At 37.7% G+C, this 24130-nt stretch overlaps 1 protein-coding gene across 8 annotated transcripts in view; it reads right to left on the bottom strand.

Annotated features, from left to right (window-relative positions):
* LARP4B (La ribonucleoprotein 4B) overlaps positions 1-24130 on the bottom strand; it is a 55483-nt gene that overhangs the window by 10448 nt on the left and 20905 nt on the right. The window contains exons 1-12 of one of the 8 annotated variants that reach the window (XM_061349576.1): positions 16960-19320; positions 15260-15333; positions 13596-13743; positions 13312-13473; positions 11458-11539; positions 10389-10525; positions 7812-7915; positions 5895-6005; positions 5359-5412; positions 4800-5009; positions 1658-1764; positions 900-1154 (exon numbers count right to left, since the gene is read on the bottom strand). In XM_061349576.1, coding sequence (XP_061205560.1) covers positions 900-1154; positions 1658-1764; positions 4800-5009; positions 5359-5412; positions 5895-6005; positions 7812-7915; positions 10389-10525; positions 11458-11539; positions 13312-13473; positions 13596-13743; positions 15260-15333; positions 16960-18685 — 3170 coding nt within the window. In that variant the 5' untranslated portion in view covers positions 18686-19320. Of the gene's footprint in view, positions 1-899; positions 1155-1657; positions 1765-4799; positions 5010-5358; positions 5413-5894; positions 6006-7811; positions 7916-10388; positions 10526-11457; positions 11540-12506; positions 12651-13311; positions 13474-13595; positions 13744-15259; positions 19336-24130 lie in introns of those variants that run through there. The other 7 variants (XM_061349569.1, XM_061349563.1, XM_061349556.1 and 4 more) reach the window with 7 other exon arrangements.

A 24130-nucleotide genomic window follows, 5' to 3' on the forward strand; every position in this document is an offset into this window, starting at 1 on the left:
ACAATTTATCAAATTAGATTACAGAAGTACTGAAATCCTTGCACAAATTCCCCACTTAATTTTGTAATGATGCAATACAAGTCTTATACAGATCATCTACAAAAGACTCAAGTTACCTTCCAGTTTAGTAAGTCACTGAATGTAATTTACTTGGAGACACAAACACAGCCATTGTTCAAAGCTGCACAGTACTTTTATAAAGCACTTATTAGAATTGTATTGAAAAAATCCAAGATAAGCCTGCTAAATTCTCACATTAACATAGGTGCCACCAATTTTCAGCTCTCTTGGTGTGGGTTTTTATGTTTCTCTGGTTTTTTTGGTTTTGTTAGGTTGGGTTTTTTTGGAGGGGAGGGAGGTGTTGTGGGAGGTTTTTTAGGTGATTGTGTTTTTGTTTTAAACGCATAACAACAGCCTTCTTAGTTGCATATAATTTTTTTTCCTCCCTCCATACCAATCCATCCTCTCTGTTCTAAATGTCTAATTTGGGAAAAATGCTGATCTTTAAACTGAAAAATCTAATAATGAGCACTGCTAGCACAATTTACGCTGCTGAACAATGGAATGGGCAGAACTGCTTCATTAAAGTTAAGTAATACCCAAAAACTTTCTTACAACACAAAGAAAGGACAGAGAATTAGATCTTGCACCTGTAAACTGCTCATCAGTTGCCCTTAATGATTTTCATTTGGTATGAAAGTATGCAAGTCCACTTTTCATTTGTTCTATGTTTAGCACTCTCTGAAGTACTTTCCAAGATTTTAGTTTTGAGGAAAGACAGTCTTAGTTTAAAATACTTTATATACTAAAAACAGTACTAATACCATACCTCTTTACTAGAAGAAGCAGTTTAGAAGCAGCTATACAGGTTGTTCAGAGGACAACAACAGTACACTCACCTTCCTCTACCTAATCCAGGAGACGAGTCAACGCTGGTCTGTTCCACCCGTCCAGTTCCCACTTCCCTCTTGGTATAACTCGTAGTGGCATTCTGCATCCGTGTCCTGTTTTGTCCTGGCTGCCGCGTCTGTGGACTCCTGACGCCATTGATTAAACGATCAGCAGAAAAGTCGAATATTGTAGGACTGCCTAGAAGCCCAGGTCCCCTCTCTGCACTGGGTATTGTATGTCGTATATGAGACTTGCTAGGATTCCTACAAATTCAAAAGTCATTTCAACATACGTACTATGAGATCTTCTGAGGCCTAAGTCCATACACAGAATTCAGAAGAAGTAAGATTTTTAGTCCTTGATTGCACGTTTCATTTATAAGAATGATATTCATTTTAACAGGTCATGGGAGTTAACCAAATTAACCTTTTCACTGTCTACTCTCAACTATGGCTTTATTCAAAACTACTTGAAACTGAAAATACTGTAAATAATCCTGCTGATCACATCCTATCATTCAGAATACTTCATCTGAATACCCTAAATCATGGAACAGACAAATTCTCAGCTTTCAGACAGTCCATTTACATTTAGAAACACTACATCCACTAACAAGAGCAGCACCATCTGCCCTTTGGCCTCACGTAACTTCACACTAGGTTCAATTTCACACGTATTTTTAGGTGTTATTGAAGTAAGCAGATTAAACCCCCACATGCAAGATAATAAAATCTTGTGTATACTATTAAAAAATGGTTGAACTTGCCTGTTCCTGGGAGGATACTGTCTGAGTGTAGTCAATGGAGAAGCAGCAGGCTTGAATGTTGGAGATGTGAACCCATTGATAAATCCAGCATTTGGAAATGGTGTTACCTAAAGAATATATTGCATGTCCATAATTACAAACAAACTAAAAACTATTTTTCTGCTTATCACATATTTCATGACATTCTCTGCAGGGCAGTATTTAAAAGACTGGCTCCAACAGCTATAGAGATTTTGTCCAGTGCATTGTAACCAACTGACAAAATGCTGATTTTTGAGAAGACAGCCCCTACATATATTCAAGTCCTGATAATTCGTTAAAAGGACTGAAAAACATTAAGCCAAAACTCATGGCTGTAAGTAATGCAACTTCACACCATACTATGCATGACTTCAGAGTACAGAGATCCTGCTTTGTCAAAGAGTCTCTAACCTACAAAGCATGTAATCATAACTTGTATGTGAATCCCTCCCTAAATCAAAAAAAAAAACCATTTTAGTTCCTCATTCTACTTATCTTCCACATGACACCTAATAAAGCTTAAAGAGTAAGTGGATGTTAAGTGGACATCTGATTCTTTTCACATCTTTCCAACTTATTTGAAATGTGAATTAGTGCCATGCTGCACAAAGAAGCAACATTAGGAAATGATTTTGAGGTGGGTGCATATCTATGTCTTGTATTAACAAGGTATATCAAAATTTGAAACATGCTCATAGTATGTTTCTCCAACCTCACTAAGACACTTTTCTCCACTTTAACGTATGAATGAGTTTCATTCAGAAAATGTTATTATTAGCAACAGCAAATGCTTGTTTGTCTTCTCCACCTGAAAATAACTAAAATGCAGAACAGCAAGACTTCTATGTAGCACCCTTTCTACACTTACAAAATTATGAGAAACAGCTGGGATTAAGACTGTTTCCTATAAAGATACCTTTAGGCTTGTTTAACCTTCCTTTCAAAAGCAAAAGTAAATCATTAGCCAATGGAAAATAAAATCCAACACCAAAAGTTTCATGCTAAGCTACTGACAGCCTTAACCTAGGTAGCAAAAATGCTACCTCAGGCTCCAAAAAATGGCTATTAGGAGTTTAATACAGCTATTTTAGGAATAAAGTTTCATTCAAATACTGCTCTCTGCTTTAACAGTTCGAACTTGGAACACTGAAATTCAAAGCTAGTAAGCAACTACTGAACCTAATGAGAAGACATTGTACATACTAAGGAAAACAAGCAGGAAAAACTAGACCTTTCCTCAAATACTATTAAGTACTTGATGAAGAAGTAGGTAGTTTTAGAACTGAGGACGTGTGTTGCCACATTCTAGTTTCAGAACTAAAACTGTATGCCCACAATACTGCATGCATTTAATCTCAAACATGAGACATAGCACGATTAGTGTTTAAGTCGAAGCAGAAGAGAAGCTTCAACCTTTGCACAGAAGTATACGTACAAAGTTCAACCCTGTCTCATGAGAATTATTCCTGTGTCATTGTTCATCACAGTCTCTCTCAAATAGTTTCTATTCAAACATAGCTCTTCCTCTAAAAGGTTCAAGAAATAATCCTATTACATTAATGTACACAAAATGCAGCTAACCAATGACAATAAGCTGTGAAACAGTATGAGACAAAGCTCTGCTAGTTAATTTTCTGGCTTTACTGAGAAAGGCATGAGACCTTTAATGCTGGCAAACTTGCAATGTCTTCCCCTAAGAGCCAGGACTAGTAAGCTTTCTGGAATACGAAAAGTTCTAGGATGATGTAAGGCAGATATACACTAAGCTGTGCTTGAACCTGTGGACAATTACTCTACATCAGTGCCACCCAACTACTTTATTAACCCACAGCAAGACTGTGCAATAGTCAGTCTTGTTTACCCTAAGGAAGAATCACATTCATTGCTGCTTAATAAGGTTCCTTTCTCCTGGAATAACATTGTTCACTACACAACCTTGTCTCCCCCACATTCTTCATTCCCCTTAAAAGCCTTCCTCTGAAAAGGCCCTGGCTACCTTCCCTGTGTGTGAAGTGTTTAGCACACCAACTTTTTAATTAGCTGGCTGTTCGGTACACAGGAAGTTTGTTCAAGGACACTTTAATCCTCTGCCAAAAAAAACAAAACCCTCTAGAAAGCTTCTAATTTTGAACATTGCTACCCTAGTTTTTTAGCCCCAAGGAAAGAGGTGTTTACGGAGGGGAAAAAGAGGTTCCACACAGGATAGCCTTAGTCTTCCAGTCATTACAGAAACTATATTCATATGAGTTTTTTGTAGAGTAACAAAGGCTGACTAAAATGGGCCAAGGCAATTCTGATGGGAATATCAGTGCTGGGAGCAGCACTACAGGATGCAGCTGACGTCCCATTAGAGTATATAAAGCCTTACTGCTAGTAAGCGCTAAACTTACCTGAGCTCTAAAGGCTTACCAATAGCCCCTTTAAGGAGTGCTATTAAATTAAGCATTTCTTTTTTAATTGCCAAAAAAGATGTAACTTTTGCACAGAAAATGTTTTATTTAAAGAACATGGCAAATAGGGTAATTCAACATGTCAACCTAGAACTTATTTTCCTGCTGGAAGATCAAAATACTAAGTTATCCTTATTTATCAGATACCATTAAGTTTATTCAGCTCATACAAGAATTGCTTTTTTTGGTATTCATGTACATATTCTGAAGATCTAATTTCTAAAGAGACTTTTAACCTTCACTAAAAGTAGCCTTTTAGTAAAGAAAGTTTTTAGTAGTCTTTTAAAGAAGTCTTTCAACAGTCTTTTAAAGAAGTCTTTTAATGAAGTCTTTTAATAGTCTTTTATAGAAGTCTTTAGTAGTGACGATTTCTACTGGTAATGGTTCATTAATATTCTTTACTAAAGAGCTGCTTCAAAACCTAAAAAGTTAAAAAAAAATTAAAATAACTTAAAAAAATAAAATGCAGTCCAAGACCAGATACAATTTTCAAATACTTCCCCTTGTACACCGTGAGAAGAACTCTGAAGCGGTGTTTTTCAAGAAGAATCAGTATCTTCAACTCTTCTCTTCAGGATACATTCACTCCCTACACCTCAGGACTTCAGAATTAAACAAGCAAATAGAAAACTTTCAAAAGAATCCAACTGTTTCATAATCAAGAGACTTACCAATGAAGGGTCTAGGTAGCTGTGTGTGGCTGACCAGGCCTGTGGACCAATTAAACTGTACAATGGCAACTGCTGATGGGGACTGTATACTGGAGGTAAGTAAAAGGATGTTGCGTAACGCTGCTGCGTGTAGAGGTTCATATCCAGAGGTCTATATCCATTCTTTGGCAAAAAAGTGTTTATAGCTATAGCCTTTGCTTTTATCCTTGCCTGCAAAGCAGATTGGATTATTTATTACAGCAGCCTTTCAAATTAAATCAGAATAGTTCAAACTAGCATCTCTCAAACTTCTACTGGACACTTGTCAGTCACTGCTTCCCCCTTCATGGAAAAGGTATGAAGGCCTGAATTCTGGCCCCATGCAGGGATGGATATACCGCTGCCAGAATGGAGGAAAAAAGCAGTATAATGGCACGTGCTATGTTTCAAAACCGATCTCCAGGTCAAACGGCTGCTGAGATCAGACCACAGATTTATGTTAAACACAGGGAGACCACCTACCCCCAAACTAGAACATATACATGCATGCCCCCCAAGAAAAGCATAAAGCTCTATTTACCTTGATCGGTTTTCCTTGGAAAATTTTCACTTCTTCTCTCAGGTATCTGTAAGCCTTTAAAAAAAAATTATAAAATTTGTCAAGTATAATTTAAACAAAGGAAACTTGAGTTTTGACAGGCTAATCCTGACTAATTCTTGAAGTGCTTGCTGATGTTAAGACTATAGAAACTCCTCATATATAATCTGCACTCAGCAAGATTTAAGTTACCATTACAAAAGTGCTTCAGTAGCATTAAAACAAGATCTTAATTCTTACCACTGAAACATTTCAATCTGTCATCCAAAATACGCATGTCCTTAGTACAAAAAATTATAGCTTTGGCCAGGAAACCAGGACATGCAAACAAGATAAAACTCTTACAGTGTGTTTAATAGTACTGATAACTGGATATTAGCCAAGGGGAAGGTTTACGTATTTTTCTCTAAATTATTACATGGTTACAGTATAGTTTCTGTCTTGTCAGCCCACCCTTCTCCCATCCTTGTCTCCTCATATTCTAAACTGCTTCAAAAAGAAAAAACCAACAGCGTTACCTGCTGCGCATCAGCTTCCGATTCAAATGTGATAAACCAATTGTCATTATAGGCAAACTCACAGTTGATAAACCTAGGCAAATTATCTCCTTTGAAAAGTGCTTCAACCTCCTACAAAAAGTGGTTTTGATAAGAAGGGAGAAAAAAGGATGAGAAGAAAAAAATAAATTAATAGACAGAAGAAAACTTCAATTTAAAGCACAGAACACTGGAACTCCAGTAAGAAAGACAAAAAGCTTTCAGGCTTACAAAACAGAACTGAGAACACTTCAGAACACCTGCAGTTAAGTAGTGTTAGTGCTCCCCAATCTCCCCACTAACTAGGAGAAATTAAAACAAGTGTTGTCTAAGGCCATGCTGCAAGTAGAAGTAGCCTGCTTCTTTAAATCAGAGGAGAGAATCTATTTTGGCCATCAAGAAACACTTGAATTGGGCATCAAGTGCCAAAAGCCATCTATTTCTATCTCCCTGTTCCCAAAACCATACAAAGACCTGTGCATGCCAGATGGGGCAGAACACTCCCCCACCATCATCCTTTCAGCAGAAACCTGGAAACACACTTCAACTCAAGTGTCTACAGATTAATATATTTGAAACAGGCTTTACGTTAACTCAAAACCAGCTAGGTTCTACAGAAAACAACCCATGTTTTGGACTTTTTCATTTGTTTTAATCTGTTTGCACACTATTTTTGTCACAGAGTTGAGGTGAGCAGCATCAAAAAACAATGCAATCTGGGAGGTCTTACAGTCAGATTTTCTAGTGTAGCATGCTCAGGCTTTATTTAAGCAGAAACTTTTCCCATTAAGTATGGCCAGTCGAGTCTAGATTTTCCAGTCTAGCAAATTTATACATGCAACATATAAAACACTTCAGACCACCTCTGAAAATAAAGACTGTTCAGAACTTTGCTGTTGTTAAGCATTTTAGAATGACCACCCAGTGCTAACATGTCCAACCTGACAAACTGATGCCGAAAGAAAACAAAACACATCTATACTATTAAAAGCTAGGCAGTGTTTGAAAGGTTACATATTATGCAGAAAGCTAAAAGCAGCTGATATTTTTAAGCTATGCATTTAGCATAACTAAGTTCTTCCCTCCAAATCGTTTTAGCATTTGGTTTCGTACTCCTGCTTATTAAGGCCACTTCCTTATTGTAAGTTTTTGAACTGCACTACTTTTTATTTTAGTACGAAGACTATCAAGAGAAACAACTCTTAACACCTTTACTTTTCCTAGTAAAATTAAAGAGGGGAAATTAAAATACCTACCCATCATTAAGAATCATTGCCTTTTCTCCTTTTTGAAAATTCACTGTGATTTAATCTATGTCCCAACCACTGTTTTCCAGTCTTTCAGTTAGATATTGTCCCAGCTATATCAGAGTTTGCACTGGGTATCTTTCAAAGAATCAAGTTGCCTACTCTCACACTTATTCCACAAGCCTGTGGAGCTCCTTGGTGATCTGCTGACAATTCTATCCTCAGCATTATGGAAATGTTTGCAAAGCTTTAAATACTTTACCCCAACAAGCTTCAAGGTGCAGCAGGGGCATTTTCCATTCTAAGGCTTAACTTCCCTCAGCTTCATTTGCCATTTATCCATGGAGCTGTGCACTACGTGCATATGGATAAACTAGAGTCTAAGAAAATTAAGTTCTCTCTACCTAGGACAACATTCAGTTTTTAAGCCCCCTGCAGAGCTGCCTGTTTTACCACAGTCTTCTTATAAGCAACAAGCTTCTATCAAACACATTTATGACACACACACGCATCAAACCAAGGTTTAGAAATGCTGTCAGAAACTAAGTAACAATGTATTAAGAAAACATGATATGTTTATTCAAATCTGGAGGAAATCTAACTTCCAAATCCTAAGGGAAAAGCATTCTTTACTAAACAATTAAATACTTACTTCAATAGGGGTAGATTCAGGTACTTCACGTAAAATCACAATACAACGATTCTGATTTGGCCTGACTTTTTCTCCCTTCTCATCCACTTGGACTAAAGGCAATGCTAAGAGAGAAAACACAAAATCTTATTTTAGCTATCAGCAATTATAGCTCTGCACACTGAAAGATGCTGTGAACATTTTTACAAAGCAAAGCTTCTTGTGCTAAAATTCAAAATATTTGAACATCCAGAAACAATCAGAAGATGACTGAGGATACTTTCAGACATACGAAGCTAAGTAGGCATGTTCCTTAAAAACTTCACACTCTTCCTACTCTTCCAGCCTTGAAAACTCCAATTTATTAGCTTTTTATTCTGAGGTATACACTGAGTCATGCTCTTTTTTTTTTTGATTCCTACCTTAGTGGTTATGTCCATTAGCCTTTCCTGAGAATTTAATCTCAATTTATTAACAGAGCATCAGGTCAGAAGTGACTTCAAGGATCATCTGGTCCAACCTTCCTTGGGCAAAAGCACAAGATGTCCCAGCACCCTGTCCAGACGAATCTTAGACATGTCTATCACTGGGGAATCCACCAATTCCCTAAGACATTATTCCAGTGGCTGGTTGTTCTCATGGTGAAAAGTTTTCCTCTAGTGTCCAACTGGAATCTTCCCAGGGTTAACTTGCACCCACTACCCCACATCTTTTTCGTGGGACTCCTTGTAAAAACAGAGTCTCCATCTTCTTTATACCACTCTTTAAATACCAGAACACAGTGAGAAGGTCTCCTCTGAGCCTTCTTTTCTCAAGGCAGAACAAACCTAGTTCTCTCAGCCTTTCCTCATGTGGCAGGCTTCTAAGTCCTTTGATCATCTTTGTAGCCCTTCTCTGTAACCCATCCAGCCTGTCCCTATCTCTCTTGTTTAGGGGAGACTAAAACTGAACACAGTATTCCAGGTGTATCCTGTCAAGTACCAAGTAGAGTGGGATAATAACCCTATCTCTGCTGGTGATGACCTTGCTGATGCAAATTCTTATAGTCTGGGGTGATGTGTAATTTGTTCCAGTCTTCTGAGGCATCCTCCAACTCCATTACCTCTCTAGGTTTAGGGAGAACGGCCCTGCAATGACACTAGCCAGCTCTCTTAACACCTTCAATGGATATTGTCAGGGCCTATTGATTTGTAGGGGTCAAGCTCTTGTAACAGTTCATATACAGACACTTCCTTCACTTCCATCAACCTGGATTTTTGTTCCTAAAGCCTGAGACTCAGCAGTGCTGGTGAAGAAAGTTTTGAGAACCTTTGCCTTTTCAGCATTGATGGTGACTAATTCACCTCTCTTATGTAACAGCTGGCCAATATTTTCCTACGTTTCTGCTTGTTTAAATACCTCAAGAACCCTTTCTTGTGGTTTTTGACATCTCTGGCCAATTTCAATGAGCTTTTGCTTTCTTAACTGCATCTCTGCATGCCACGGCAATGCCCTTCCCTTGTAGTTCTCAACAGGTATTTGTCCACTTTTCCATCTCTGGTCCGCTTCTGGCTTGGTTTTGAGCCGACCTACAAGCACACAGTTAAGCCAAGAAAGCCTCTCACTCCACCTAGTTCTCCTACCTTTAAAGGGGATGAGCAGTTTTCATGCTTCCATGAGAGAGCTCTTGAAAAACCCCCCAGTGCTTGTTAGTGCCTTTATTCTCTATGGAAGCTTCCCATGGAATATCTTCCAGCTGAGCTCTGAGCAAGCCAAAGTTTATTCTTCTAGTATCTAAAAGACTTTGTCTTAGTCCTAACCTGCAGTGTGCTCAGCCAGATCACCAGAATGTTATGATCATCGCAGCCAATGCTATCACTGAGATACTACACAGCAGGTTTTCTTGATTTGTGAGTAGCAAGTCCAGCAGTGCCTCATTCCTGACTGGCACATCTAACGTGTATGAGGAAGCACTCCTCTGCGCGCTCCAGGGACTTGATGGATGACATGTGAGCTGCTGTACTGTTCTTTCAACAAATGTCTGGGTATTTTAAGTCACCCATAAGAACCAGGTTCTGTTGAACCAAAGCCTGCTTAAGTGACCCAAATAATGCTTCATTAGACTTATCTCAGTTTGGAGGTCAGTCGCAGATGCCTACTCTAAGATCTACTCTGATCTTGACCTAGAGGCATTCAGTAGGGCTTCCACAATTGCCATACCTGACTTCTAAACATTCAGGATTCTCCTTAACATTAGAGCACAACTCCTCCTTCTGTTCTCCCCTGCGTTGTCTTTATGAAACAGCCTGTAGCCACCCATTGTGATCCTCTAGTAGTGCAAGCTGTCCCACCACGTTCCACAATTTAAATTCACATTATTCTCATTTACATAGGTCATTACTCAATACCTCAAATGTGAAGTAGCTTTGATAAAACTGCAGTCCTATAATTGTGATGGTCTAAACTGGAAGCTGCTTGCTCTGTTTAATACTTCACAGAAAAAGAAAAGCATTTTATTACAATACATTAAAAAAGGAAGAGAGATTGAAAATCCAGATTAACAGTCCTACGGCAACAACCAAAATGCTTTCTAGCATCAAGAGATTGCTTTTTACTTACATCTCAGCACTTCGACTATCAAATCCATATCAGTACTGAGTTTCTTGACATGATCAAGGTTTGCTACTGTCATTATTGGCACATACTGATCACTGTCCATCTGTGATATAAGATACATGTCACTGGCAAGATTTTCTCTGTTGGGAGAGAAAAAAAAAGGGAAAAGTCACAGATGTAACTTTTGCCAATGAACATGAAACAAAGCCTCACCTAGTAGAAGGCAGATTCCTACACTGAATTTTGTATTCAGCATTTTCAGCAACTCCCCAGTCTACCTATATAGTTTACTTCCCAGAAAATATGAAAATGTCTTTATTTTTCCTTCAGACATCTTCCTGTTCACACAGCACATTACCTCCGCAAGCATGTAGTAATATTGTTAGGTTCATTACTCTAAATGACCACTGAGTAACTGGCTGTGCAGGAGTACACAGATTAGAAATTGTTCTAGGTTATTAAGACGTGTGTTTAGGATGCTTTTATCAAGACACAAGCACTGAGAATAATTACGTACAAGTAAACTACTTTCAGGATCTTGCATCAGTCTATACTGGAATGTGTATGATTCAGAGCCCTTATTTTATTGTTTTTGTGAGTTTTGGTGGTTTTGTTTGTTGTTGTTTCGTTTTTTGTTTTATTCATCCTTAACTTAGAATATAAAGGGATCTATAGAGGCACATAAAAAAAATCCTGCTTTTGTATCAATGCAAATTCTAGAATTATTATCTTAAAAAGAAGCTTACCAAATGGCTTAAGTTCGATGCAGTTTTAATTTGCATCAAAAAATATTAGTATCAGTCATAAAAATTCACCTGATCTGTAACTGCTTGTAAGTAATCTCACTTTAGACCAATGTATTTACTAGTTTAGGTTTTAGGCCTAGAAGTTTCATGTAAGATTTAAAAGGTACATCGTACAATACTCTGGAACTTATGTGTTACTTCCCCCCAAATTCTCATCCTTTCCACTCAGTTTTAAGTGACAACTGAAAAACTATTAACATACATCCAAATTAGGTACTAATCTTATTACTTATTCTCCAGTCTGCTACATTTAGGTGTATACATACCTAGATAAACAGAATTCCAGTGTTTTCTTCAGTAATTCTCGTAAATCTTCCTGGCCTTCTGGCTGCAACTGTTCACTTCCACCTAATAATTAAAATACTTAAATTTAGTGCTGCTATATTACACATTATGTATTTTAATCAAGCCATCATATCTATTACTGGCTGTATAACCAATAACAAGTTTTCAAATTCCATAGATGTTCATTGCATATTAGTTTACCACCCACTAAAACTGCACAGGAACACTTGCCATTCAAGGCATTACAGAAAAACCATGTCTGACCTCACTTGTTAGCTTTTGCTCTCCAAATACATAAAACTCTGAAGCAGTTTCAGAAAAGCAGTTACAAACATCTTAAAGTACTGAGCTAATTATATCCATCTTCCAGTCTTAGGAAATGAACCCATTTCTAGCTGACTAAACCCTAACTAACACAGCTGACCAATAGAGCACACAAGCAATGTTATGGAGAACCTCATGTTTCTGGCCTCACTCTAAATTCCCAACACAACTGTGAGGTGCTCAAGCCCCCTGATAATCCTTGTGGTCCTCCTCTGGACTTGCTCCAACAGCTCCACGTCTTTCTGACATGAAGGACACCAAATACTCTAAGTGAGGTCTCACAAGAGCAGAGTAGAAGGGGCAGGATCACCTCCTTCGACCTGCTGGTCGCAATCCTTTTGGTGCAGCCCAGGATATGGTTGGCTTTCTGGGATGCAAGTGCACCCTGCCAGCTCATATCCAATCACTTAACAACAGATGTGTGATCAATTCATCTCTTGGTTAAGAAGGAATAATGAATTTTTTTTGTTATACCTGAAAGTTTCAAAATCACATGAAAACACTTATTTCAGGTTCATTTTACTGTAGACTCAGTAGACTGCAGTTAAGCTGAGGGTAAGCTAACTGTGTTAGTGGGAGAACTGTTTGAAGTTTAGAATGGATTTTAGAGATTTATATAACCTTCAGTAACATGTTACATAAATGTAAGTTAGGTTTGGTGGGCTTTTTTTTGTTTTGTGGTTTGGGTATAAGTATTTCACACCAACTGCTACACTCTATACCATTCCCTTCTTCAGCAGCTTTCATCCTTCAGCTCTCCTTAGCCTTTCTTCTTCCTATAGCAGCCTCTAATTTCCTCCCACTGTTTTGTCCTTCCTGGGATCTGTTCTGATGAAGATAATGTCAACACCTGAGAAATACACATATCATGTACTAACCACTATTTCCCCTCCCCATCTCCTCTTTCTTCCTTGCCTAAAACCTGGCAAAAATCCATAATTATATGAATTATTACTGGTAAGAACTACAGCTGCTAACAGTTGAAGAAAAATAACAAACGTTTGTTAAAACAACACAAAGAATTTAGACAAAATTGTTGCTTATTTTAGCATTTTGAGTACAGACTGATCTTTCAACATATAAACATTACTGCTTGAGACACAAATGATATGTGAATTTCACCTCAGTTCCTGACCCAACTAGAAGCATGCAACTTAGATACTTAAATGTAAATGTCTACACTAGGAACATGCATTCAGAATTAACATTTCAGAAAACAGTACTCAGTTATATCTAGAACTTATAATTGATTCTGTGCTGTACATCATATAGCCTGTACTCAAACAGGAGGAGACTGGTTTCCAAATATGTCTCAGCCTGAGAACAAGAGACAGAATTTTCTCGAGTCTATTCACAGAGCAACAACTAAAGCGGTGCATGTTTTTTTATGGTGGGTTTTCTGTGTATTTGTTGTTGTTTGATTGGTTTGTTTGCTTGAATGGATGTTCACTGTTCAACTCAACATGTGCTTTTTTAAAACCAAGTACAAGCGAATATTAGCTTTCTCTTACCTGTCTGGGTGGTTTCATGCATAGACTCATACTCGGAATGATCGAGAGCCAAAGGATTCATATCTGTCTGGTCTGATATTGAAACAACTGGTGATGGCTCCTGCAGCTCTGTCAGCACCGCATTATGATGCTTTTTGTCACCATCACTACTGGCATCCAGTTCTGCGGCAGAGATGACAAACACACTCAAAAAGCATTCCTTTTAATCACAGTATCATCATCGTTAAAACTAAATCCGAATTTTACCTTTTGCTTGAGCAACAGCTAGAAACTTTTATTCCTACCTTCTTTACAAGAATCTGGAGGTTGGTCAGGTATTTCTTCCCACGTTTTGCTCACACTACCATCAGTGGCACCACTCGCTTCCAAATGTAACATATGATTTCCCCACACCTTTGCATTGGGGTTTAACTCAGAAACCTTGGTTGACTCCTACAGAAAGAAATTGATTATGCACTTTGTGGATGCACAGCACACATGTGTAAATACATATACAGTTTCAAACAACAGCATCAAATGTGCAACTCAAGATTGTATTGTTATGTTTTTTTTCCACACCTGAATATATTAACTGAATTGCCATCCCATAATCGTTTCAAGTACAAACACAATTTAATTATGCAGCACAGAATTCACTTCCCTGATAAAGAACCTGGTAAGAAAAGGCCAGCCAAGGAAACTGTAACAAACATTCTTTGCCTTTGACAGACTAACTCAACCTGTACTTGCCCCAGACTTCAGGTGGTTCTCCAACAGATATGTTAATGAGATATTTACTATATTATCACAGTATCTGTTTCTGTGAAATAACATAAAATAATTAGGAAAATGTAAGAGCACAGGGTTTGGTTTGTTTTTTCTTCCTGGACTTAAATAAACATGTAACACAGTTCTAAGGAATCATTATGAAAAACTGGAAGCAATGAGATGTGCGTGACAACTTCTGTCATGACCTCAAGACAAAAAACAGCATTAACAAACATTTAATTAAGTTTTCCCCTAGGCAGGTCAAATAGGATCAATTACCAAATCCACTAAAGTCATCTTAGGCCAGTCTCTTTTAACCTGGATTTCAAATGGACACATTTAATGATCATATATGGTTATATATAACCATTATATAAATGGTTATATTTGTCCTTCAGAGAGATTGCTCTCTGCACTGCCAAGTTCTACAGTACTTTTTTTTGATAGTAACATGAGACAGTTTTCTCTTGTTTTGCTAATATTTGAGCAAAGCACACTCAGTTATTCCATACCCAGAATACCTTTGGTATGTTTTAATACGTTTATTATACCTGGAAAGAGTACTGCTCATACAAACACACATTAAAAAAGCTTATTAAAATTTGTTTTGTGAATTTAAGGATGCTAGGAACATGATAGAGTTTAAGAGAGGCACTCCAAAGCTCCACAAATTATACCCAAGTTATTCTGAAACACACACACTCATTATCATAGTGCACAGAAAGCACATCCAGAAGGTAAAAAAGATTTAAAGAATATCAAATACAATACATCTACTGAATGATAAAGACTTGTAAAAAACGGAAGTGTTCAAATATTATGACTTTAACATTCCTTCCTGTAAGAGGGTAAAGAGCGCTATTAACAGGCTGTAGAAATTTTCCCTTCCATATACTGAAGTTTTAATATCAAGTTCAACTAGAATTGAGAATCTGCAATCAAAACACATTGCCCGATGTTTAGACTTTCACAGAGGGCAAACAGAGCTAAAAAGAAAAAAACTATATCCGTATTCAACAACTTTTTGAGATACTACATTCTCTGTAGAATTCGGTTTTGCTAAAGAGAGAGCAGCAGTCAGCTTCAGAACAAAACAACATGTTGTATTTAACTATAATGAAACCACGGTTTGTCTTGACTTATGCAAATTCCTAGCTTCAGCTTTAAACTAAACATCAAATTAATTCTGCAGAATACTTACAAATTCATCATTATCTTGCCATCCCCAAGTAGCAACATTTTCTGGTGCTAGCAGCTGATATGGGTATCTTCCTACTGCATATGAAGCACCTCTTAAATCTTCAGGTTCATTCTGGAAGTTTTCATTAACTATACACGGTCTGTCATTCTTCACTGTATTGTTAGAAACTGCGTTATTGCATAAAAAGCCCATCAGATATTCACCATTACTACCAATAACGGTGTCAGAAAACAGCCGATTTGTCCAATCAGCACTGCCAGTCTGAAGACTGATGAAATGCGACCATATTTCAATGTGGGGATTTTGTCTGTCCAGTTCATAGGAGTGATCTTGGTCACTTGGTGTATCTTTCATCAGACCTAATACACACAGCTCACTGCCTTGCTGAAATCCTGAGGCACCAGGAGAGGCCCTATGTATTTCATAGGAAGGAGTAGCAGCATATTTGTCTACCTGCTCCGGGTCAACAAAAACTCCAAGCTCTTTGTTTGAGAAAATCTTGTGATCTGACTGCATTTGTTCCCAACTTGTGGTCAAGTCATTCATTTGAGCATTTATTATGTAACTGGTGCTTTTCAGTTCAGTAGTCTTGAGTTCTAACTGCTCTAAATTCCCTGTGGTAAAAGCTTCTGTATTCCCAGTTGATGTACTAAAACCAGTGAGGTCCTCCTCCTTTGAGCAGATGTTGACACACTGTTCTACTTCACTGTGCTGAAGATTGCATTCATTTACATCACACACACTTTTTTCATTATTTTCTGATTCTACTTCAGTAAAAGGTCCAACAGGAACTTGGGTATTCCCAACCTCTGGCTCTGGATTGACACAGTGACATAACTCAGTCTCTTCTGGTTTATCACACACATGACAACATGCATTTTGACACAATGAAGGTAAACTATTATGGGCTTTATGCAAGAGATTACCAGCATCTTCTTGATTTTTTGTGTCATCTATTAATTTTACACTCTTGTACATAAAATTGTCCAAAGATGAAGGTACAGTGGACTTAGAGTAATTATCCTCATCATGAGTTAAGCCTTTATTGCAATTTAAGATGGTTTTATCACAATCAATAACATTAGCATCCAAATTCTGTTTTACATTTTTGGCCTTGTTATCAATTGTTTCATTTAGGCGAGCTTCAAATTTTGTCTCTTTCGTAGATTCTACTACATCCCCAACTATTTTGCCTAAATCAGTCCCCACATTCCATTGATTCTCCACTGTGTGGAAGGAATATGTATCCTGTTGCTCATCTTGTCTACAGTTCATGTTCATTTTATTCATACCCTCATGTTCCACAGACATAGAAGAGACACTGGTTTTGCTATCTGAATTTGAATATTTGCACAGTTTACCTTTATTCCCTGGTGACTCTTGTGAAATCTGAGATTCTAGGTTGTTTTTCTTTAGGAACATTTCATCTGTGCCTGTGTTATGTAGCTCACAAGATGTCAAAGTGCCATCACTTACCCATGATTGAACTCTGCTCAAGCTACCAGCTTCCTCAAGCAAATTGCCTTTTAGCTCAGTGATACTCACAGAGACATCTTCTTCCATGCCACTATGGTTTGCAGCTTCTGTTGATGTCCTGTTTTCAGTGCAACCCTTAATTTGTGTTTGAAAATCAGAACTTTCTTCCAAGTTTTCACATATTTCCATCATACTTGAAGCTTCACTGCTACGCAAAACTGTACCTGTGCATTTCTCTTTATCTTCCAAGTATTCTTCCAAAACACTGTGATTTTCACTGGAGGCAGATGCAAGCATATGGTCATCACCAAACGTTCTTTGAAATGTTTTCTTTTCCACATTGGCGTTTACTTCATTTTCTGGCTTTAGGAAGTAGTCTTCTTCAAGTTTTTCTACATGTTGACTCACCAAAAAAGCATCTTTGTCTGTTTCATCTAACTCTAATGATAATTTAAAGTTACCCCTCATGTTATCTGCCACCTCTTTAGTATTTATTTCCCTTACGACACTCGAGGAATGCCTACTTAAACCAAACGGTACCATCTCAGAAACAAGACTTTCCTTATTTTTTCCTGAATTACATACTCCAGTGTTTAATGACACACTGGAAGTACAATCACCATGTTTCATGTTTTCTGAATTAGGGGTGCATCGGTCCCCTTCAGCAGCACATACAAATTTTACAGAATCGCAAGCTCTGTGGAAAGATTCATTACAACTGATAGAATCACCTCCTGTATGTATTTCCTCCTGTTCATTCTCAGGGTTGACTTCATCACATACTTTCACTATTAATCCATCTTTTACTGTACTGTCAGTATTTAACCCATGTACCTGACTCCTGTTAGCCAGTAAGTTATCATAAGAAGATTGGATGTTTATGCTGCAATATTCCTTTGCTTCTTTTTCCTTTATGCTTGACCTATCCAATTTTTTATACTCAAACAGTTCTTTCTGTGAATTAAACTTAGCTTCCACATGTGTTGATTGCTGCATTGGAAATTCTCCCCCACTGTCTAGAGGTCGTGCCATGCTGCACATTCCTTCATCAGTAACAGCTGAGTTATCTATGCCTGCTGCAGTCTCTTCATGCACAGTAGCTGGCACCTCTTCAGTCCCTTTCAGATCTTCAGCATCTACAACACAAATACTGTAAAACTCCCTATCTTTTGTATTTTGTCTGTTGTCTACATCAAGATAGGGAAATGTTGGAGACATCTCTCTATCTGAAGCTGAAACTTTTTGTAAGCAGTCGCTCTTGCAGTCTTTAACATTAACTGTTGTTTCATTCTGCCTTGAATAGTCACATGTAACTGCGTAATCCCCCTGAAAATTTCTATTTAAGGAAATTTCACCCTGTAAACCTTTGTCCACCATGTCTGGTACATGCGAAGTACAAATATGATCAAACAAGCAATGCTCTTCTGCAGCTACATTTCCATTATTAATATTACTATTAATACTTTCTACATAGTTCATATGCTGACCTTTAGCACTGTTAGATTTTTTAGATGCTTCTTTTTGAATAACCGTATCTTTCATTTCTTCAGTTTTCTGCAGATTTCCATACGTGCCAGAGACCTTCAGAAGGTGACTAAAGGAATTAAAGAAGCTAAAAGGTCCACCATATGTTCTCCTAGAGCTATCACAAGGAGTATTCTCCATGCTTTCATATGATAGATATTTTGCTTTTCTATCCCAGACCCCAAATTTAGAATTTGACTCTCTGCAATCATCATTATGAATATGTTCAATGCCGACTACTGCAGCTGCCCCATTAGCTGTCCTTCCCCCTGTATGCAGATCCTGGCTTTTCACAGTTCTTAAAATCGAAGATAAAGTTTTACTTATCCTTGACTTTGGTGCTTCCTCTTCCGCAGATTTTTCTAACAAGCTGGTTTTCTCCTCATTTGTGTTGTTACTCAATTCTTTACTGAAGCAGCAGCCCATGTTTAATAAGTTGTGTCAGAGGAGTCCTCTCATTGCAAATCACCTTCCTTTATACACTAAACTAACTTTCTACTGCTACTGAGGAGACAAGCTAACACCCAGCTGCCAAAAATAGCACACTTTAGAACCATGCCGGGGTTCATATGTCATTGCCACTCAAAGTCCAAATCCCAGTTGCTGAGCAATGTTTTGGTATTTCATCATATGCACTGTAATATTCAAGCCAAATAATTCTAATGAGATTACAGTCCGTTTACAACTGTTACCAAGTCCTATGAACTTCCATTATTTAATTTCCTGAAGAGCTTCCTTTATTCAAATCATTGGAATATTTAAATGAGATATTTCACAACGTCCATGTGTGCCAAAAACATGCTCACCTTCATACTTAGTACATCTCCCGCTTTCTATACAAGGATAAATGCATTCTGGCTTCACATGTTTAAATCCATTTGGAAGATTAAACTAGTGGAAGCTATTAGATCAAACATACTTTGGATCATTTTCTCCTTCCCCTCCCTTCCCCCAGAGTTGAACCTACACCAAGATTACTTCTTTAGGAAAAGCAGGCTAAAGATAGATAAGGTCTCATGTACTCCATTGAACAGTCATTGTACGTTATCACAAGCTAATTCTGTTCCAAGCCTTTTTTTTTTTAAACTTATCTACACCAAAAAAAAAAAAAAGAAAGAAGAATACATACTCGCTAGGGAGCCTTAAGATCATCAGTCATCTCATGTTAACTGTGGCAGATTATACCCAACCTTCAAAAACACTGTGTACTCACAAAAAAACTCAGGTGGATTTAAAAGGTAGTTTGACTAAACACTACTTCTTCCAAAAGTTTGTCCCCAGTATAACTTCTCTCTGTTATACATAAATAACTTCTTTCTGACCTCAGAACAATTAGAACATATTTATACACATGTACTTACATATTGTAAGAGGCTACTACTGTCAGTTCTTTTACTTGCTAAAAAAAGTGCTTCTGTTTCCTTAAAAATAAAAACCCAGTAAAAAGATGACAACACCAAGCAGCCTTTTCTGTTCTAAACAGTTATTCTCATTTGCCTTTACATATCCCTACATCACTGAGGCCTCCTCTCAAATCCATTGTTGCTATTTGAAATTTGGACCCTATTCTTCAGAGATCTTGCAGATTGTATCAGCAGAAAATGATGCTATTCTGTTACTTAAAATACTGAAAGCACAGAATAAAGTAAGAAAAGACAGACCCTTAAATTCTATTTTAATTGTTCTTTCAGCTGTACATAACCCAGTTATTTTTCAATTGGTTGTCCACCTTATGTTAAATTTAATCAAGATGTACTTGAACTAGTTTTAGCCTGGCAACTTGCCTTTTTTGTGTTCACATAGCAGTACATAGGGGTAACTAAGGCTAATTAAAGTAGTTGCCTTTCAACTAATTAGAGATCTATTTTGATGTCTACTGCAACCTATGCTTGCAGCATAAAGGCTGAGTAAACACAGATCCATTTTCTAATAGCCCACTATCATTACATTTTCTTTTGATTGTCATACTTTAAACAGCTGCCTTCATAGCAACTCACACAGCCTATACAAGGCTTGAGACACGATTTAGTTTTACCTGTGTTGCCTGTGGGGTCACCATCACACTGCAAGATTTCTGATTTGTTTCCAAAATTCCAAGAAAAAAAACAAAACAAAACCCACCCAATCATCTTTACCAGACAAGCCCACAGTCACCTTTTCCTTTCCATCTCCTTTGCTTTACTTCTGACAGCAAATTTACTACTGTCAACATAAAAATAAATTACACATCACTTCCTCTTTTATTCACATCTAGTCAGTAAACTAAGTGCATATCTGTTTAGACTAATGAACCAGAAGAGAAGCTTTTGCTATCCCTAACTGTTCACAATCTGATGATAGTAACTTGCAAGTATACAAGGGAGTACTGAGCATGTGCAGAAGCACTCCAGAAATTCAAATGTTTCACTTCAGTCTACAGGGCAGACACTATGAAGTGCTCCTGCAGCAACAATAGTAGAGTTCACGTTTAGCAGTAACAGACTAGAAGTGAATTGCTCTTCCTTACACAGCATGAAATGCTTTTCTTCTCTGAATCTTCTGCAAGGTATTACAAGTAATTTCTTATCCTACTTCTCTTGATATATACTCTAACAAAAAAAGTGCAAATCTGTAACACAGATGTCAGTGTAGCTTCTTCTCCCCAAATATTCTGCTCAAAGGACAAATGAATCACAAAACCCAGTGTGATTTATATTCTTAAATCAGATTATGATCTATTTGGATGCCACATAAAATTAAATACTACAGGCAGACTCAGGTTTGTATATGTGAAAGAAACATATTGGCTAACTTTCAGGGAAACCTATTCATCACTAATCCTCTGACCATAAAAAAAGATTGCTGAAAAGGCCAGAGAATACATCCCCTCCTCAGTAAGTCTGCTTTGAAATTGCAAAGGGAAGAGGACGACTACCCTGCCCCCCAGCTTATCCAACATGTGAAGCCCCAAAGTGCCTCCAGACACATTGTTCTTAAGAATGGGAAGTCTGATGCATCATTGCTGCCATCTGCTGCATTTTTTTTTAATTCTCCCGTGGGACAAAGTTATTCAACATGCTTGGATCCAGACTTAAAACTATGCCAAGCCACTCCTCTAGTTAGCATTCCCCGGAACCAAGAACACGGAAAGGGGGAAGGAGTTACTTGTACTAGCTTTTTTGAAGAAATGCCACAAGCAAAGAACTCAACTGGCTTTAATGTCAGCATAAAGTCACAGCAATATTGACAAAGTTTACAACTACTCAGAATACTTTCATCAGGTAAACAAATAGCAAGGTCCTCCCCCCCCCCCCAGCCCTGCGATTCAACTATTACTAGCTATGTGCTTTCTAGAGAGGATCCAAGTCACAGCAATATTGACAAAGTTTACAACTACTCAGAATACTTTCATCAGGTAAACAAATAGCAAGGTCCTCCCCCCCCCCCAGCCCTGCGATTCAACTATTACTAGCTATGTGCTTTCTAGAGAGGATCCAAGTGCCTTTAAAAGACAGACCAGGCCAAAGTCCACTTTCCTAGTGCCTTAACAAGCACTTCTCCTATCAACTAATGGGGAGAAAATAAGTGAAGCAGTTCAGGCAAGCAAACCCTTCTTCCAGTTTTCCCGTACCTTCTCCTGATGTGCAAAGGCACATTTTGTACTTGTTCCTTTAGTTTTATCTAAGAGTTCCAGGGACGCTTTCTATTTTTAAGCACCTATACTGCCCATTAAGTCACATTTCTCAATGCTGTTTATTGTGGGATCACCATAAAGAAAGGGGTGGGGGTAACAAATTTAAGCAGAAAATGACACTGGTGTTATGCTACATCACCTGAGGTTAGTTGCTTAACTCCCAAGACTCATTAAAATCCTTCTGGCTAAGCTAAACACCACCACATGACTTGAAAAGAACTTCAACAGAACTTGTGCTCTGCCACCTCAAGCACAGTTCAGCTGAGGAGTGGGTTTGCTTATTTTGGTGGTTTGTTTTCTTTTTTTCTTTAATACATATTTTTGGCTCTGCTATATTTTCTCATCTACTCAAAGCCTAAATAGCTTTTTGTCTCTCCATGAAACAAAACTGCTATGAAGCAGCACTTTCATAACCTTAACAACTTTTTTTAATAAGTACTTTGGTCCTATGTGCTGCACACACCTAGGCAGAAGGCAAGAAGTCAACATGACTTATTAACAGAAGTATACCTACCCATCTACTTTCATTTCTACATGTACTGATTCCTTGTCAAGGAATAAGTGTTTATCTGATACACAGTCTTAGAGACCTAAGTTCTAAATACAGTCTAGCTTTAGTTACAATAGCACAAGTCTAAACTACTCATTCCATTCTTCTGACATCTAACTTCAGTTATCCTTTTTCTACAATAAAGTCATGCAACTGTACCTAGTCATGCCCACCTCCAGTTAAGGCAAAAGAGAAGAACATCATCACAAAAGACTTCACAATGTCACTAGCGTAGGTTTTTTTGAACAGCCGGTCAGATTTTTTAACTTTCCCTCCAATATATCAAGGTTAAATGGACTGTTAAGAGTTTAAATACACATTTTACACATTAAAGCAATCAAACACTGGATTAGAAGTCAACTACAGGTGCAGAACTATTCAGCACTTTTCTAACCCCACAATAACATGACAGAAAGAACAAACAATGAGCAGTACTGATACTTCATGACACTGATACCTTATATGTTCAGTTTAAGGTCTAATGCTCCCACCTCTTGTTAAAATCTATTCAGGATTTCTTGAATTATTAAATGTCATCTCTTGTTATACAAACTGCTACTTAACTATTAATTAGCACACACTGTATGTAATATTGTGTATTGTCAAATGATCTGAGGATTACAGAAACACTGAATTTTCACTGGATCCTATATTAAACTAGTGAAGTTTATTTCCTCAGTCCCTTCTACAAGGCTTACTCTTGAATGTATTGCAAAAGGACTTTTGAATAACATGACCTAACAGCTCTAAGCTTGAGACATCCTTCCATATTACGTCCTATGAAAAACATTTTAGGAAGTACAATTAAGTTCTCCACCATGGGATTTGGGTCTTCGCCTCTTCCTCATGAGAGTAACCTCAAATTTCTAGTAGTGAAGCATCACTCATAAAAAAGGGAACAGAGAAGTGAGTCAAAAGGGAGTGAAGCATTTCTTAAACACTGACTTCTCTGTGTTTAGGGAACTAAACTAGACTGGGTCTAGTCTGACCATGGCTTTCTCAGAAAGAGCAACTGTCAATCAGGATACAAAAAAAACCCAAACAGCTCCAATGACAAGGTGATAAAGTGACCTGAAGGGACAAAGCCCACCTCTAGCTTAGGAAGCCAGAAATACCAGTACATTTCATTCTCAAATTTATCAGTGCCAAGAATTTGCCAAAATCCTCAAAATCATCTACCTCCAACTTATAAGTGTATGCTACTATTAACATGATACTTATGAGGACCCTCAACCTGCCAACTTTCCTCTGTAGATTGGCATGCAAACTACTGAAACTCTGCTGTTAAATGTTACTAAAATCACCCACATTCAAGCAGAGCTGTTGTTGGAAATGAACCATACTAGGCTTGTGATCAATCTACAATTAGGCATTAAGCAGCATATAATTTCATAGCTACTTCAAGGCAGAAGAAATTACTTTGCCTCCCTCACCATGAGGTTAAGCCTTTGAAAACTTGTTAGTAAACAAGTGACCACAGTATCATTAACATACCCAACCCTGGAAAGTGACTTCTGTGGCTTTCCATCACAGAACCAAAACTTTTAGTTCACTCACTACTGTCTGTTCAACATTGCTAACAGCAGAACGTGTGTTTTGTTCCTGCCAAAGAAAACTGACAGAACTAAAGACACAGCTAGGAAAATCT

Source organism: Neopsephotus bourkii, unplaced genomic scaffold, assembly GCF_033783945.1.
Source record: "Neopsephotus bourkii isolate Nb327-2 ecotype Australia unplaced genomic scaffold, CSIRO-AGI_Nbou_v1 NB_53, whole genome shotgun sequence".
NCBI classification, from domain to species: domain Eukaryota; kingdom Metazoa; phylum Chordata; class Aves; order Psittaciformes; family Psittacidae; genus Neopsephotus; species Neopsephotus bourkii.